The sequence below is a fragment of the Vicia villosa genome, unplaced genomic scaffold (assembly GCF_029867415.1).
Source record: "Vicia villosa cultivar HV-30 ecotype Madison, WI unplaced genomic scaffold, Vvil1.0 ctg.002487F_1_1, whole genome shotgun sequence".
Taxonomy (NCBI): domain Eukaryota; kingdom Viridiplantae; phylum Streptophyta; class Magnoliopsida; order Fabales; family Fabaceae; genus Vicia; species Vicia villosa.
In genome coordinates this window covers 204,183-222,141 of record NW_026705943.1, presented here as the reverse complement: position 1 = coordinate 222,141, position 17,959 = coordinate 204,183, and the positions used below count along the sequence as shown (strand labels likewise).

The following is a 17,959-nucleotide window of genomic DNA, read 5'->3' as shown; positions in this document are numbered from 1 at the left end:
TCTTTCATTTGCGATGCAAATAACTCATTTGTTCTCATGCTCAAGATCAATGGCTGAGTATTTCTCTCCGACGACGATAAAGTGTTTATTTGTTTTTTAAAACTGTAGCAACTTGCCCTAAAAATTTAGACTTTTAGAGTCGCCGCCTATTCTGAAGGGCGAATAGGAAACCCTACGCAGTATAGAGATCAGGGTAAGATACTATATTCAGGTCGATGGAAGGTGTTAGGCACCCTCAACCCTTTCCTATTGCTTTGAATCTAAGGTCAACAGTGTTATGGCTAAGAGTATTAAGGTAAGGTTTATGCTTTCGAGGGTTAAATAATTAAGGGGAACGAATCAGGAAAAAATGAGATTTAGAGGGAAGGGGACTCGCCTTGGTTATCCAAGTTCCTACGTATCTCCTTAGGGAGAATCAAAGTCAACGTAGTTCGGGGGACGGGTTGTACGCCCTTTGAGTTTGAAATTTGATTTGATATGGTTTTGGAGGCCTTTGAGTAGCCTATCGTAGTTTTGAATGAGGATGAAAATCCGTAGTTTGATATTGAGGTTTTGAAAGGTTTGAAAAGTATTTTGAGGTTTGGGCGTACAACCCGAGTTTAATTTTGCACTATTAACCGCAACGATCAATAGATTCAATCGCCATAGTTAAAAGATTTGAAGTTGCACCGTTACCAATTTTAATCAATTGAGTTGATTATTACTAATAACGAATTAGGATATTTTTTAATGATTAATTTGTACCGTTACCCCTCGTAATCGATTGGTTCGATTAAAAAGAATAACGAATTAGGATTTAGAAAAAAAAGAAGAGGTTAATCATCACAATTAATAAGATAGTTGCAACCATTTAACCAAATATAATTTAATTCCATTTTAATTAAATAGCATTTTAATTAAAATTATTGTTGACCATAGCGATTAATCGATTTAATCGGCACGAACAACAAATTAGAGTTTTTAATACAAATATCATATACTAATTTATTTTAAAAAACAATTATTAGTATATAAATAATATATTAAAAAGTATTTTAATTTAAACAAATAAATAATTAAGATTATTTAGTTTATTAGGGTTAGGATTTAGTGTGGTTAGTTTGAGGGTACATGGCATAGGCCACCAGATCCTGGGACGTTGGATCTAAGTTGTTAGTGTTTCTAAGGCTCAGATCTGAGGGAGCACTATAGACTAGTGGAACGCCAGCGCATGGGATCAAGTGGTTAATCAGGTTATTAAAAATAAAGCTTGAGGGAGGGCTCGAACCCATGGCCTCCCCCTCACATACACGCCTCTCTACCACTCCAACTAGATCAATTAGTTGTTCAACAAACGCGCTCACTACATTATGTAAAGAATCAAGAAAGCATAATGGAAACGCGCGCCAGTTTTCAAATGACCCAATAACATGGATACACCTCATCATCTTCTCCGTTAAACTCATAAAACCCTGCAACATTTGCTACGAAATTGCTGCCAAATTGCTCGTAGCAGAAATATCTACCAAAATAACGAATTGCCCACACGTATTAATAAACTTTTCACGACCCCCCTAATGCTTTCGTCTGGACCATGCGATTCTAACCATGCCCTTTATTCGTTCTAATTTTACTTCTAACCTAAAAGCCCCAAACGAAAACCCTAAAACTCCAAACGGCCTTTAATGGCAGAACATGGTTAAAACGCGCAAGCTTAAAATAACCGATCCAGAAACGTTCACAGCATTGGCACAAACAAGAATATGCAATTAGATTTCAGTGATGATGCGTATATTGCCCAGATCGAAGAGATTTTCAGAGTGGCTTACCTTGACGAGTATGAGATAATTCTGGGGGTGTTGATGAAGCGTGATAATCCAGACACGTTCAGAATGATCCAAGGAACACGTAGCAATCCTCAAATCTCCTTGAAAGCTCCAAATTTCCCAAAACCGAAATCAAGTTCTTGGTGATTTTTTTTGAGTTCTTGCGCTTATGCTCTGATCAGAATTGGCAACCCCTATTCGTGTGCCCTCTCTCCTCTACTTATAGGGTTTGAATTAGGTTAAAAAAAACTCCACAAAAACCTCTTGAATCCAATCTTGCATCTTTTAGAAATTTGATTTTATTCTTTGAATGAGAACTTTCTATTTTGGTCCAATTTTGTATTAATACTTTTCCAATCAATTGCGCACGAAATTGTATTGCAATATGCCATAAATGTTGATTGGAATAAGCCTTTAAATGATATCTTGGATTTTTCTCTTGATTTACTTGACTTTTACTCACCATTTAAATAAATAAAAATCCTAAAAATCAAATAAAATTCTAAAATTCATGGCAAGTGATTTTGGTAACTTGGAAAACTTGTGGACCAAGGTTAGAGATTGAAAAGATAGGCCCACTTGCAAAAAATTCCATTTTGGACCCCTTTTGTTCACATTTTCCCTCCAAATTTTGCCCAACTTTAACGAGGTATATCTCTCTCAATTTTTAAGCTATGAGGGAGTTCTAGGACTTTTTGGAAACCTCAAGAGGTCCTCTACAAGCCACTTTGGAACATATTTTTCATTTGGAGCTTTTATCTTGAGTATATCCTCTTTGACAAAAAACTGCTTTTGAAGGATGCTTGAAAAGGACCTGTAATCTTTTGCACCATACCTCTCAAATGAAGCATTTCTAGCCCTGGCTTGTGAGAGACTAAGTTGTAGGGAATCCAATTTCCTTCAAAATAGGCTTTGAGTGGGGAATTTTTGATGTTCCATGTGAAAGTTATGGCCAGTCAAAGTTGGGTTGACTTTCTCCTAAAGAAACCCTAATTTGAACCTTTTTGTACTTGTTCATCTCTGAGTTTCTATTAATGGAACCATGATCAATCTTCGATCAAATGATGGATATACTTTAATTCACTTGATGTTGACCCAATATTGAGAGCTTTAGATTGTGCTTTGACTATGGTTGACTTTTAGGTCAAACCAGTTGACTGTGGATCATCTGGACCATTGAGTGAGCAAAGCTTTGGGAATTGAATCTTGAACTTTGTAAATGGAGTATGGAAGGCAAATTTTGGGGTATGACAAAAATGTTTTTCCCTTTTAAGCGGAACTACATTAGCTCTGACTTCTCCATTGCACCGAGGAGGTATGTAGGCACAAGGCTTAACATCTTGCCGAGCTTATTTTAAAAACAAAACAAACCCGTTTTTTAGCACACACGACACAGATTTTCAAAAAGGTTCCTGTGGAGTACCACAGATATGAGGGGTGCTTAAAACCTTCCCCTTGTATAAACAACACCCGTACCTAAGATCTCTTCTTTTTGTTTTAAAAACAAACTTTGGGTTTTATTCGTTCTTTTCCCTTTTCCTTTGGAAACAATAAAGCGCGGTGGCGACTTTCACTGAAATATTGAGTCGAGTCAATTCCATGGCTTTGATCTCAGATTTTCCCCGCTACAGATTGGTATTGTGATGGGTTGCTTTACCAAAACCTCTCCAGAAAAAGAAAAACACGGGCTGGGGATGTTGATGGTCTCTACCATGGGTTTTTCTACAATAACAACAAAGATGTTCCATCATATACAACCTTCAGTATAGGAATGATTTGCATTGTAATTTGTGATCTGAGTTATGAACGCAATTGTGATTTGTGTTCTGAGTTACTAGGACTAGTGGACAGTTTTCACTCAAGTCCTCTCTCAAGGTCTATGCTAGGATTTGGTTTCTAGTTCAAGACTGAGGAAGGGGTCTCTTATGCCACCATTGGTCCTCCAAGACGAAGGCCTTCTCCCATCGTCTTCCTCGTGAACATCAGTGTTGCATGAAGATGTTCCACTGCATATTATGACATCGGTCCAGTCTTTGTCATATTATGTCTAAAAAGGGGGGAGAGAATATCATTTATGTTCTTCCTTGTTATCTTGAAAGTTGAAGCATTTGTGTTTTGCTGCATTTTTAATGAATGTTTAGTTTTAGCCAAAATATGCCAAAGGGGGAGATTGTTAGTGCTTTTATTGGCTGATTGGCATCTATGTTTGGCTAAAACATAATAGCAGCAAAATATAATACAATGTGTGAATCTTGCAAATATAAAAGAACAAAACAGGTACAAGCAAGATGTTATATGGAATGTCATGACATCAACTCATGATATCGCACCTGCAGAACTTAATTTTATTCAATATACTGAGCATATAAATTTAGTATACATTATTAGAAGTTCACTAATATTTATATAGTATACATTAGAAGTCTTAACATTTTATACTGGACATAATATACTGGGCATATTTATTAGAAGTTCACTAATATTTATATAGTATACATTATTGTTTTTTAATATTTATTAAATTACACTAACGTTAACATTATAGTATACATTAACGTTTTAACATTTTATAATACCAATTTTATTTAATATACTGGGCATATAAATTTTTTATTAACGTTTTAACATTTTATAATATTAATTAAATTTTTTTATTAACGTTTTAACATTTTACAAATATTAATATAAACTAACAAATATTTTTCATAAATTAACGTTTTTTATAATGTAACTTTAATGTTAACTTTTTTTTATAATGTAAATTAAATTATTTAAAATGATGCAGTTTGCTAATTTATAAAAAAAAATTAGTTTATAAATAATGTTAAAACGTTAATGTACACTATATAAATATTAACGTTAACTTTAAATGTTAGTTTATATTAACAAAAATAATATGTATATTAACATAAATTTTATAACATTTTATAAATATTAGCGTTTTATAAAAAATTTATTAACGTTTTTACATTTTATAAATATTAACGATTAAAATTGTGTAAATATTAAATTTTTACAAATTAATATATTATATTAACGTTTTATAAATTTTTTAACATATTATAATATTTTATAATACTTTTTAAACATTAACGTTTTTTAACATATTAACGAAATGTATATAGTATAACATTTTAGGAGCAAAATTATTTCAAATAAAAGGAATTGGTTTAGTGGTTTGGTGGTTGATTTGTATCCATGTGTTCTTGGGTTCAATTTCCATTGGAGACAAATTTTTTAGAGTTATTAAGCATAATATTCAATAAGCAAGTCCAGTCATCCAGATTCTTCACGCACAGTCAGCCAAACGAGGAACAGGGGGCGTAGAAAAACAGAATCTTTATTTTATAGGGGGCGGATAGCTAATTTTTTTTCCAGGGGGGCAAAACCGAATCTCGCCCTAATGGCAGGAGGTGAATTAACATTTACCCTATATTAAATAACATAACAAGTTTGACCATATATACACATGTCTTTATTTTTAGCACTCATTAACTGAAAAAACTTCGTAAGCTCACTAACTTAACATAAACCATAAACCTGTGACGGCAACCTTGGCTCTGCATCTGTCACAAGTGGCACAACTTTGGTGGTTCCACAATGATATTGAGAGAGGTTATTGCTCGACATGTTTAGTGGAACACTCCAAGTGAAGCTATGCAGCAATTCCTTGACTCCAAGATGTCGTTCTGGATTGAACTTGAGTGAATCTTTCCAAAATCTTGGGTTTAGACCAATTCATTGTCTCCTTATTTACACATGGCTCCCTTTTGGGATAAAGTAGTTGGCAACAACTTTGTCTTTTTGTGCAACATCTAGAAGGTTGAAATCACAAATCGGGTGACGACGAAAAGCTTCTCTTGCATAAGCCTTCGCTTAGTTTAGTTTAGGAAAATCAGATTCTTATACTAGCCTTTCTTTTCCAACTACATTGTTCAATTCTTCTATAGCTTTTTTTAGTAGCTCAGGTTGATTTATCATTTCAGCAAGTCTCCATTCTACTGCATTTGATGGATTATCTACTGCTGCAAGTGTCAGTTTTTGTCAAAAAATTCAACATATCAAATTTAAAATTTAAAAACTATCTTAAATGTAAATTATTGTGATAATAATAAAATTTATTTATCATTAAAAATAAATGGTTATAATTTATTATAGGAGACTTAATTAATTTATTAAATATCTATTTTAATTAATATTTTAAAAATGATAAGTTATTATTGTTATAGTTGACCATTTTTATCAAAAATATTAATAACAAATAAATATCTTAAATCTATAATATAATAAAATAAATAAAAAGCACGCAAGTTAGGTTTCACAATGAAAGAGAGAGAAAGAATAAGGAGATTGAGAGAATCTTCCGTGTGATGGACTGTACTCTAGATCAGAAGGTTCGGCATGGGACTCATATGTTGGCTAAGGAAGCTGATGATTAGTGGTTGGAGACTCTTGCTAGGTTGGAGGTTGCAGGTGATGTAATCACTTGGATTGTGTTTCGTAGGGAATTTCTGAGAAAGTACTATCTTGAAGATGTTTGGGGTAAGAAATAGATAGAATTCCTAGAGTTGAAGCAAGGGAACATGTTTGTTACTGAGTATGCTGCCAAGTTCACTGAATTGGCTAAGTTTTATCCTCATTTTATGGCGAAGGTGTTGAATTCTCGAAATGCATCATGTTCTAAAACAGGTTGTGCACGGAAATCAAAAAAGTTGTTGGGTACCAAAAGATCCGTGTGTTTTCTGACTTGGTTGACAGTTGTGGGATCTTTGAGGAAGATAGTAATTATCATCACAAGATGGTTAATGAGAAGAGAGGCAAGAATCAACAAAACCATGGGAAACCATATGATGCTGGTAAAGGGAAACAAAGAGTTGCTCATGGTCATAATTCAGTGGGGGAGACGCTCCTGCTAGGATTGTATGCTTCAAGTGTGGTCAACCAGGCCATAAGAGCAATGTTTGTACTGCTGATGTGAAGAAGTGTTTCAGATGTGGTAAGATGGGACATACAATGTCTGATTGCAAGCATAAGGACATGATATGTTTCAAATGTGGCGAAGAGGGGCACATTGGTAGCCAGTGTCCAATGAAGAAGGCACAATCTGGTGGAAAGGTGTTTGCTTTAGCCGGGACTCCTACAACTAGTGGAGACCGACTCATAAGAGGTATATGTTTTATTAATATTACTCCTTTAATCACTATTATTGATACTGGTGTGTTGCACCTTAAAATTTTCCCACCAATTTATTCCTAATTGGCTTTGCATCACATTCATAAACATATCTTACTCAGGTTATTCATTCAACTCATACATTCATAGCACTGTTTTGGCTCAAGAAAATTGACAAGAAAATGGTTTCTATTGAGGAGATTTTTTGGTTAGAGAAAGGACATCTGGGGTTTCAGTTGACTGCTAGATCCTCATCAGGATCTCTGGAAATCAGGGTTTCATAAATATCAAGGCTTTGATTCAAAAGAAACAAGTTTCATTCCATCTGGTCTCCCTAAATTAGGGTTTGACCAAAGTCAACTGTTGGCTTTTTGGGTCAACATTTAAGCAGGAGGTGACTTTTGAATATGAAAATGTGGGTGCCGTGAGGAGGTATTCAGTGGAGTGTATTGATTGAAGATTGATTGAAATTAGATTGGAAGGTGATTAATCAGGAAAATTCAACTAGAACTAGGAAAAGTCAAACAAATGACTTTTTGGTCAAACGCTAGGTCAAACTTCATACTATTGATTTTTGGTGAAAATTAGTCAAGGAAAACTCAACAAAATAAATCAAAATAAAAAATTTTCAAAAATGCCAAAAATGGATGTTAGTTAAGAATGGAAAAATCTAAAAAGGGAAAGTTCTAACACTTAGAAATTTTTAGGAAATTTTGGATATTTTCAAATTGGTTGGACAGCTCATTTCAGGCTCAGTTTACACGTGTCAGATGGAAAAATTTTAAAACGAGTTCAACATCAAAGTTGCTCATCTCATGAAGATGAACAACTTTGTAGTATGGAGTTTTCTCAATGGAGGTCTAGATTGAGAGATAAAAGAGATCAAAGTTCATGGATACAAGCTGAACCATATCATGATGCCTAGCCAGTTTCCTTGCCAGCGCAAGCATTCAATCAAACAAGTGGTATGCCAAATTGAGGACTCATTTTATAGGATTGCAAACATGTTATGAATCTAACAGGACATCAATCTCCTCTCCTCATGCCCTCTATCAAACAAGCAAATAACTAAGCCAATTGAGTGTGTATTGAGCAAAATATCAAGGCTTAAAGTCAGCACCGTGATTAGCTTATCATTGGGAAGGCATTAGGCTGGTTGAGCCAAGGTTGTGCGTGCGGTAAGATCAGTTGTGCCGAGTGATGTTCGCATGTGTTTGAGTAAGCTCCAAGCATCATCTCAAGATATCTCCAACACCAATATCATCCCACTCTACCTCCTCTTCATAATGATACAAAAATTAAGTCAATTGATGACTCACAACTAAAGTTATGAGCAAGCAAAGTGGGGCTCTTTGGCATGTTGGTTACGCAAAGTGCTGGGCCAAAAATTGCTGCAGCATAGCGTCAGTTATTGCTAAGCAATTTTGAGGGACATTTTCATGGGCTTCCGGTCACTATTTCAAAAGATTTTCAACATCAATATTGTTTTCTTCCATTCCCTCTTTACAATGATCATAAGATTGAGTCAGATGATGACCCGTAGGTGAAGATACATCTGCATAAAGTTTGTATTGAGAGTGTCGGTTTTGGCAAGACATCAGCTCATATTTACCCGCAGCATAGAGACACACAAGAGCGTTGCAGGCATGTTCCACGTATTACTCCAATTATCAACGCCATACTCTCCATGCATGAAAGCAGCTTCAAAGCCTTGCCCCATATGCACATGACTTTCTCACTAACTGTTGAGGAAAAATTATCAACTACATGTGCACTTCACCATAAAGCCCATGCACCTTACCATATATAAAGCAACAACCCTTCACAAATTGGAGGACAATTCATTTCTCCATTTTCTCATAATCTCTTCACTTTGTCTAATCACTCTCCCTAAAAAGTTTGTTACACTTTTGTAACAAACTTCAACCACCTTCATCTTCATCACCACCTCCACACCTTCAACCTTCTCCAATCATCATCATCAAGCTCTCAAAGTGTTCATCATCATCCCCAAGCTCCTCTATCAATCTTCATCAGTTCTTATCATCATCATCATCATCTTGTGGTATACAAACTAAGTTCAAGCCTTGAATCTTCATCATTCTGAGTTTATTTCTCAGAATCCATTGTTCGTTTCTACTGCTTGATATCAACAAGATTCGAAGGAGTGGAAAGCGACAGCTTGTAGAGTTTTCTATTCTCCTTTGGTTCAAGATTCAAACAGGTACGTTCTCTTGAATCTTGCTCAGCATGCTAGTAATATTAGGTAGGTTCATATGCATCTGGATGTGCTCCTTATCACCGGGAGGCTAGACGCGTAGCATCACATGTTTGTGGTGATTATGTGTTGCATTTGTATGAAAATTTTGGATTCTTGAAAATGATTTCCGTTTGCTTGAAATGCTTATTGTTTGAACATTTGAATCGCGTATTTAAACTCTATGTGTGTAGAGAATCGAAATGATATGATCGTTGTTGATTTTTATTGAAGTTGTTTACGTTAGGCTTCAGTTTGGTTTTCGGTAAGGGTGATAGAGAAGGATTTAGAGAAAACTATGTGCATATTCAGATTCAGGAGAGAATTTTGAGTCGAAAGGTGGTAGCTTTATGAATTTCTGGGCGAGTTAGCATTTTACCGGTGAGGGGGCGGTCGGGGAACACGACCGGAGAAGGTATCTCCGGCGACTGCATGTTCATGTTATTCCTTTTCCGTTTTGCAGAGGTGGGGCGCATGTATTGGCCATTTTACCAGCTTTTTGTTAAGTTTGTCCTTATTGCAATCATCGGATCTTTACTTGGCATGTGATAATTGGTTTAATATTTCTTTTTGTCTTATTCGCTTAAGTGAAATCATGACCAGTTGATGTTGGTTCACATATATAAAACGTTACTCTTAAATAATAAAAACCGTAGGTAAAAAATAAATGGCATTGAATAAAATAAATTGAGAATGATATAAATGGTGTGATGTGGGTGTTGGGCCACGAGTTTTTGTAACTTGGACCAATTTATTTTTACTTGTTATACACCTCTTTTGTTGTTACTCACGCATGAATCTTGTAGTTGGGCCAGGTATTTTAATTTCTACACCTACTAGTTATGGGCTCATGCGCCATATAACTAGAATTTCAGTTCATTCCATATTTCTATTACACCCCAGTTTAGGCGGATTTCAGGATTTGTTTTAAATTGTTTTTTCTCCTAACTTTTGCATGATAATTCACCTTCCCCACAAATAAAAATGCTATAAAAAATGCTAGTTTTCTTAATTAAATTTAGGTTGGTATAATTTTAGCATTAATTTGCAATTAACTAGAACTATTAATTTGTAATATTAACGACACAAAATTAACCCATGGATAGTTATATGCTTGACAACTCATTTGTGTAACTCTACCCAACATAAATGGTTAGGTAGACTAGAATTCATCTTTCTTATAACTGAATTTTGAAGTGGCTATAACTTTTCAGTCAAAAATATTAAATAACATAACAGGTTTGACCATCGACACATGTCTTTATTTTTTTGCACTCATTAAGTGACAAAACATGGTGAAATCACTAACTTAATATAAACCATAAACCTGCGGCGACAACCTTGGCTCTACAACTGCCACAACTTTGGTGGTTCCACCATGAAATTCAAAAAGGTTAATGCTCGACATGTTTGGTGGAACACTCCAAGTGAAGTTATGTAGTAACATGGCAAACATCATAACAGTCATTGACGCTCCAAGCATAACCATCTTAAAAAAATTAAAAACTATTTTAAATGTTAATTTTAGTGATAATTAAAAAATTATTTATCATTAAAAATAAATGGTTATAATTTATTAAAGGAGACTTAATTATTATTTAATATCTATTTTAATTTAATATTTTATAAATGATAAGTTATTATTTTTATTGCTGACCATTTTTATTAAAAATATTAATAACATTAAATATCTTATATCTATAATATAATAACATAAATGAAAAGTAGGCAAATTTGGTTTCATAATGGAAAAGAGAGAAAGAAAAAGGAGGTTGGATCTTACTTATGCAATGAAGGAAGAGTTCCATAGTATTTGTGTGAATACGTTTTACATTTGGGAGTTGACCAAATGATATTAAGAAATCGAAAAGCCTGCATTGGAAAGTATAAATATAGTGGGACAATGCATCATAATATGTCAAATTACATTTAATGAGTATGATGCATTTGTGCAGGGAGACAAAAAAGCTGTATAAGCATGCATTTAATGAATATTTAGTTGTAAATATCTTGCCAATGAAATAAGTAGCAACAACTTTTTGTTAGAAATATCAGAAGATGATTCACTTTATTCTGTCACTTTATTAGCAATTAAATGATTCGCTTTTATAAAGCAAAATTAAATTGTTAATGAAAACTATAATTAATGCATTTGGGTAAATTTGCAATTAACTGGAGCTATTAATATGTAATATTAACGACACAAAATTAACCCATGGATATTTATATGATTGACAACTCATTTGTGTAACTCTACCAAACATAAATGGTTGGGTAGATTAGAATTGATCTTTCTTATAACCGAATTTTGAAGTGTCTATTACTTTTCAGTCAAAAATATTAAATAACATAACAAGTTTGACCATAGACACATGTCTTTATTTTTTTGCACTCATTAAGTGACAAAACTTGGTGAGATCACTAACTTAAAATAAACCATTAACATGTGGCGACAACCTTGGCTCTACAACTGCCACAAGTAGCATAACTTTGGTGGTTCCACCATGAGATTCAAATAGGTTAATGCTCGACATGTTTGGTGGAACAATCCAAGTGAAGGTATGTAGAAACTTGGCAAACAACATAACAGTCATTGAAGTTCTAAGCATGATTACTGAACATCCACGCCTTCCAGTACCAAATGTTACCAAGTCTAAACTTGGTTCCGACAAATTCAGATTATATCCTTCTACAACCTTGGCTTTGCAACTGCCACAAGTGGCAAACCTTGTGTTGTTCCACCATGAGATTTTGAGAGGGCAATGCTCGACATGTTTCTTGGAACACTCCAAGTAAAACTATGTATAAACTTGGCAAACAACATAATAGTCATTGAAGTTCTAAGCATGACTCCTGAACATCCGCCTTCCAATACCACATGTCTTAATTTTTTTGCACTTATTTACTGACAAAACTGTGTGCGATCACTAACTTAATATAAATCATAAACCTGTGGCGGCAACCTCGGTTCCACAACTTCCAAAAGTGGCACAGCTTTGGTGGATCCACATTGAGATTCAGAGAGGTCAATGCTTGACATGTTTGGTGGAACACTCTAAACAGCATATCAGGCATTCAAGTTCCAAGCATGACTATCTTGGTAAATTTGCAATTAACTAGAACTATTAATTTGTAATATTTGACAACTCATTTGGGTAACTCTACCCAATATATATGGTTGGGCAGATAAGAAATCACCTTTTTCATAATCGAATTTTGAAGTGGCTATTATTTTTAGGTAAAAAATATTAAATAACATAACAAGTTTGAACATTTTTCAATCAAAAATATTAAATAACATAACAAGTTTGACCATAGACACATGTCTTTATTTTTTTGCACTCATTAACTCACAAAACTTGGTGAGATCACTAAATTAATATAAACCATAAACATGTGGCGGCAACCTTGGCTCTGCAACTGCCACAAGTGGCATAGCTTTGGTGGTTCCACCATGAGATTCAGAAAGGTCAATGCTGGACATGTTTGGTGGCACGCTCCAAGTGAAGCTATGTAGCAACCTCGCAAACAACATAACAGTCATTGAAGTTCCAAGAATGACTCCTGAACATCCACGCCTTCCAGTACCAAATGTTACCAAGTCCAAACTAGGTTCCGACAAATTAAGATTATATCCTTCTACCTTAAGATGTCGTTCTGGATTGAACTTGAGTGGATCTTTCCAAATACTAGGGTTTAGACCAATTCCTTGTCTCCTGATATACACATGACTCCCTTTTGGGATAAAGTAGTTGGCAACAACTGTGTCTTTCAGTGCAACATGTGGAAGGTTGAAATCACAAATCGGGTGACGACGAAAAGCTTCTCTTGCACAAGCCTTCACATAGTTTAGTTTAGGAAAATCAGATTCTTGAACTAGCCTTTCTTTTCCAACTACATTGTCCAATTCTTCTACAGCTTTTTTTAGTAGCTCAGGTTGATTTATCATTTCAGCAAGTCCCCATTCTACTGCATTTGATGGATTATCAACTGATGCAAGTGTCAATTCCTGTCAAAAATTTCAAGACATCAAATTTATAATTTAAAAACTATCTTAAATATAAATTATAGCTTCTATTTGTACTGAGGTTTTCAATATAATTTATTTATAAAAAAAATTAATAATTAAATATCTAAACCCTAAATTCTAAAGTTTAAACTTTAAAGAATTAAAATGAGATGAAAATAGTAGTGTAAGTTATATACCAAAACATTGGACTTAATTTCCTGCTCAGTCAAAAGTGGAATGTTGTTATCATCTTTGAGTGAGATAAGAACATCAAGCAAATCTTCTTTCTCTGCCCTTTGCCCATTCTTCCATTGTTGGATTCTATCTTCAATGATAGGATCGTGATGTTTCTTCATAACCTTACACGCCTTCTTAAGTTTCCTTTCATGGCCATCCAAGTCAAGTCCCCTCAAACATGGTATGAAATCAGAAACTGAGAAAGCAAAAAGATATTGCAAAACAGTAAAAACTGCTTCCACATATTCTTGTTCCTCTAAGCCAGGTCCAAAATCCTCACTACCATTTCCAAAGTACCTTTTATTCAAAAGCAACCTCCTAACAACATTTCCAGTGTATTGTTGTGCAGTAACTCCCACATTCACAAGTCCACCACCACCAATTTTAGTGCATTGGTTGTAAATATAACGCACAATGTTATCAGCTTCTTCCACCCTTTTTTCATGAAGCCATTGATGTCTAAGAGGTGAAACTAATTCATTAAGAACTAGTTTCTTCACTTTCTTCCATTGTTCTCCAAAAGGAGTGAGTGCTGTTGTTAAATATCCAGTAGTAACATACTCATTAGACCAACTACTAGGTCTTGATGCAAAATTTGCATCTTGTTTCACACATAGCTCACGTGCAATTGTAGAATCACTCACTAGAATGACATGAACACTACCTAAACGGACGCATGCGATATCCGTGTTCATGTCATTCATCATTTTTTGTATCCATCTAAACGTTGGCCTATTTGCAAGCATTTCAGGAATGTTGCCTACTATAGGCCAAGGTGTAGGACCTGGAGGGAGTTTTGGTTTTTCAGAACTTTTGCCACTACGTTGATGTTTCATCAAGAGTGTAAAAGCAAGTAATGTGACTATGAGATACCAAAATGTTGGTGACAATTGATCAGAGACAATCAAAGGTTCCATGATTCTTGCTAGTGGGTAAATGTGAATGTAAATGATGATTTTTAGTGCAATTTATGCTTCTTATATATACTATATTTTCGACATTTTTATTTTAAATTTATTTTGTCATTAATTAGGTGTACTCCCTCCGGCCATTATTACGAGTAAAAATTCTTTTTAGGTCCATTGAATAATGAACGTATCTTTATTATTTTTCCAAAAATATCTATTTCTTTTACTCATATCAGAATTTCTTAAAATTTAAATCAAATACATTGTACATGTGTTCTAAAACTTTGTATTGGTGGATGAGATTAAGCTCATGCTGTAAAAGTTTGATACATTGTTTACATGTATATACATTGTATGGTTATTATTATATAAATAGAAAAATAAAATAGATAAATTCTTTAAATCGTTTGATTACCTGTTTAGAATTTGTATTCATGATATAGACTATAATTTGTTAAGACCGTAGATATAGAAAATTAAAAAAAAGCTTTTGTTTTAATATTAGATTCATTGTTTAGATTATAACCAGTTCATAATTATAACTAATTTGTAATTTTTAACCAATTATATATTTTCAACTTCTTTAAACCAGTTATTTAATTTTATAAAAAGAATTATATGAAAAAAATATTTCAATAATTATGTTTCCAAGTAAAAACTTTCAAACTTTTTATTTTTGAAAAAAATATTTATTATTCGGAAATTTTAAATATCTGGCAAAAAAATATAAATTTATTTCAAAATTGACCTTTTTTATTTCTGGAAAAGCAAAATTTTTCAAAATATTTCTACAAAACAAATTTTGGCAAAATTTTTCTTTTTTATTTCTGGAAAAGAAAAAAAATTCAAATTTTCTTTTTTATTTTTCGGAAACTTTTAATTTCTGGAAAAATAATAATTTTTGTTTGTTTTCGGAATTTTTTTATTTCTAGAAAAAATTTTCAAATTTTATTTTTCTAAAACTTTTTATTTTTGGACAAAAAGTTTATTTTTAATTTTCATAATATTTTTTACTCCCAATTGATTTTTTATTCTTTTTTTAAGAAACTGATTTGTATAATTAGACCGATTTATAAAAGAAAACTGATTCTGGACCAGTTTTAAATTGGATTTTAATTGGTTAAATTAAATGGATCTGTTCATTAACCATTTAAATGGTTCAATTTTTTATAGTGCAAAGTAATTCCATTAACCATATTTTTGAACAACTCTTTTTTTTTTTGCTTTCGCACCGGTTTCCGACCTACATAGTAGATCGACTAATCTGGCTCGTGCTACGGAGGCACGTGCACTGGCCAAGCGTTGTTTCTGCCAGGAATCGAACTCGGTATTCTCCGAATATCGTCCTTTGCAGAGACTCGTTTGCCACTCGAATCCATTATTTTTGAACAACTCTAGTTTAGATAATGTAAACATTGCATTATTTATATGACATATAGATAGATAATAAAAGTAAGATGTATATATATTTTTGTTTAAACCTGTTTTTAAGGAAAATATGAATGAATAGAGTACCAATTATTCGTGATAGTACATAAAATACACTATTTACTCGCCCATTCACACTACACAAAATAATTATTTAAATTTAAATGATTTTAAAATGATTTTTTTAAAATAAAAAAAATAATATTTATTATTTTATTTTAATGATTAGTTTAATAATTTTTTTTAAATTAAAAGAAATAATATTTATAATTTATTATAATGTTTTTTAATAAGAGCTTATATATTAAAAACAAAAGGTGTTACAAGCTTCCACGATCAGCGAGGAGAGAAAACCCAAACCCCATCAAAAATGAGAAAACCTAAAGGTATTTCTAACCTATTATTTACAAAATCTCCTCTAATTCAGAGAGGAATAGAATAAACAATAATGAGGAAATTGCACTAAGATCCATATTTGCAAAAAAGTAGGCGCAAGAGTTTCCTTCTCTATATATATGCGTGATGACTAATTGACAGAAAAACGACGGAGAGGTGGTTTCAATCCACCTATTCCTTGAACAACTCGGAAGCAAAAAATGGATGGAAAAAGCTTTAACAACCATTAAGCAATCAGTCTCAACCCAAAGCTTACTCCAACCACGGGCTTTTGCTAAGACAATCGCCTGAATAACTCCATAGAACTTGGCCACAAGAGAGGAAGAGTCATGCAAGTTGTTTGCAAAAGCCGTCAGAAAATCACCATAATTGTTTCTGAAAATGCAACCAGAACCCTTTTATTGTTATCAGGCAATACGCGCTATCGCAGTTGCACTTTAACCAATCTTAATTAGTGTAACGGTTGAAAAAATTCTGGTGTTCTTTTCCTTTAGCTTTTTCGGAAACCGCACGCACAATCCTTCACGCGAAATTTGGAAGGAGGAAGGCAGCCTTGGGGGGAATTGTTTCCTAGTTACACGAACTTTTAACTTATCCTAAACTAATAGGAAGGGGAAAAAATCTTAACCTACCCTGGGAGTTTGTGTTTAGGTGTGGGGATTTCACCTAATGAAGAGATCTGGGGTCCGGGAGGTTGGTTACATAGAGGAAAGGTATTAGCCTCCTAAGTATTCGTAGTACTCTACGGGAACCCTTTGCTGTTTGTGTTTGAATTTTATGTTTGTTGCTTGATTATTGGGAAGTTTTTTCCTTTGTGTTAGGAGAGGAAAATGAAATGAAGATTGATAGGTGAACTGAATGTTTTTGGTGTTTTGTTTTGCTCGAAAAGATTCCTTATGAATCTTTTGCCTACATATCCCTAATGGAAGTCAGAGTTGTTGTAGTTCGGGGAACTAATTAGGGAAATGAATTGAATTTGAAGGTGCCTTGTTTAAAGCTCAAGGTTGAAGCTTGAATGATCTCTATTTACAGAAAAGAGATAGGTAGTCATCTTTACAAAGAGACATTTCTACTATTCCACCACAAACATTTGAAGTGACAGAAAAGTAGGTTCATTTCATAAGAGAAGGGACCTTACTTGTATGAAGCAAGTATGCCAATCACAGTCTCTTGAATGAAAGAACAATTCTCAACCAGTTTAGGGAAAGGCAACAAGTCTAAGTTTGAAATCCTCAGAGCATGCCTCTGGTGTCACCTAAATGGGAGAATGTTTTGAAAGTAAATGAAAATGTTTGTATGTTTGAATGTGGTCTAATAGGAGAAATGTCTCTTTTGTAGAGATAAATTATGTCTATCTTCTGTATGAAAGATCTGAACTTGACTGGCTTGTACAAGGCCCAAGCTTGAGGCTTAAACTAACAGTTTGAGAGTGACTCTGTTGGAGATTTGATTCCACTGTGGGATTGATGGTTTTGAGATGAAGGAAGTATGTGTCATGTACTTATCCCATAATTGAGGCTGACCCTTTGGGGATGCTCTCATTGAGCAGAGATTGATGGAGACTGACTCTTACTAGGGATTCTCTCATTGAACAGAGATTGATGGAGGCTGACCCTTACCAAGGACGCTCTCATGAAGCGGAGATTGATGGAGGCTGACCCTTACCAGGGATGCTCTCATTGAGTTTTTATTTGACTGAAAGGTTTTTTGGTAGGTGTTCTGTACTAAGCCCATAATTGAGGCTAAC

At 33.9% G+C, this 17,959-nt stretch overlaps 1 protein-coding gene across 1 annotated transcript; it reads right to left on the bottom strand.

Moving 5' to 3' along the window:
• Positions 1-12,610: 12,610 nt before the first annotated feature.
• Positions 12,611-14,403, bottom strand: LOC131638940 (isoleucine N-monooxygenase 2-like). The gene is made up of 2 exons (XM_058909465.1): positions 13,406-14,403; positions 12,611-13,244 (listed from the first exon to the last, which is right to left on the bottom strand). The coding sequence occupies exons 1-2, from the start codon at positions 14,395-14,397 to the stop codon at positions 12,611-12,613; spliced, it is 1,626 nt and encodes a 541-aa protein (XP_058765448.1). The 5' UTR covers positions 14,398-14,403.
• Between the last annotated feature and the right edge of the window lie 3,556 nt (positions 14,404-17,959).

Coding starts and splice junctions, on each gene's coding strand:
- LOC131638940 (XM_058909465.1), bottom strand. CDS start 14,397: ATGGAACCTTTGATTGTCTCTGATCAATTGTCACCAACATTTTGGTAT. Junction 13,245..13,405: donor TACTATTTTCATCTCATTTT/AATTCTTTAAAG, acceptor AAATTTTTGACA/GGAATTGACACTTGCATCAG.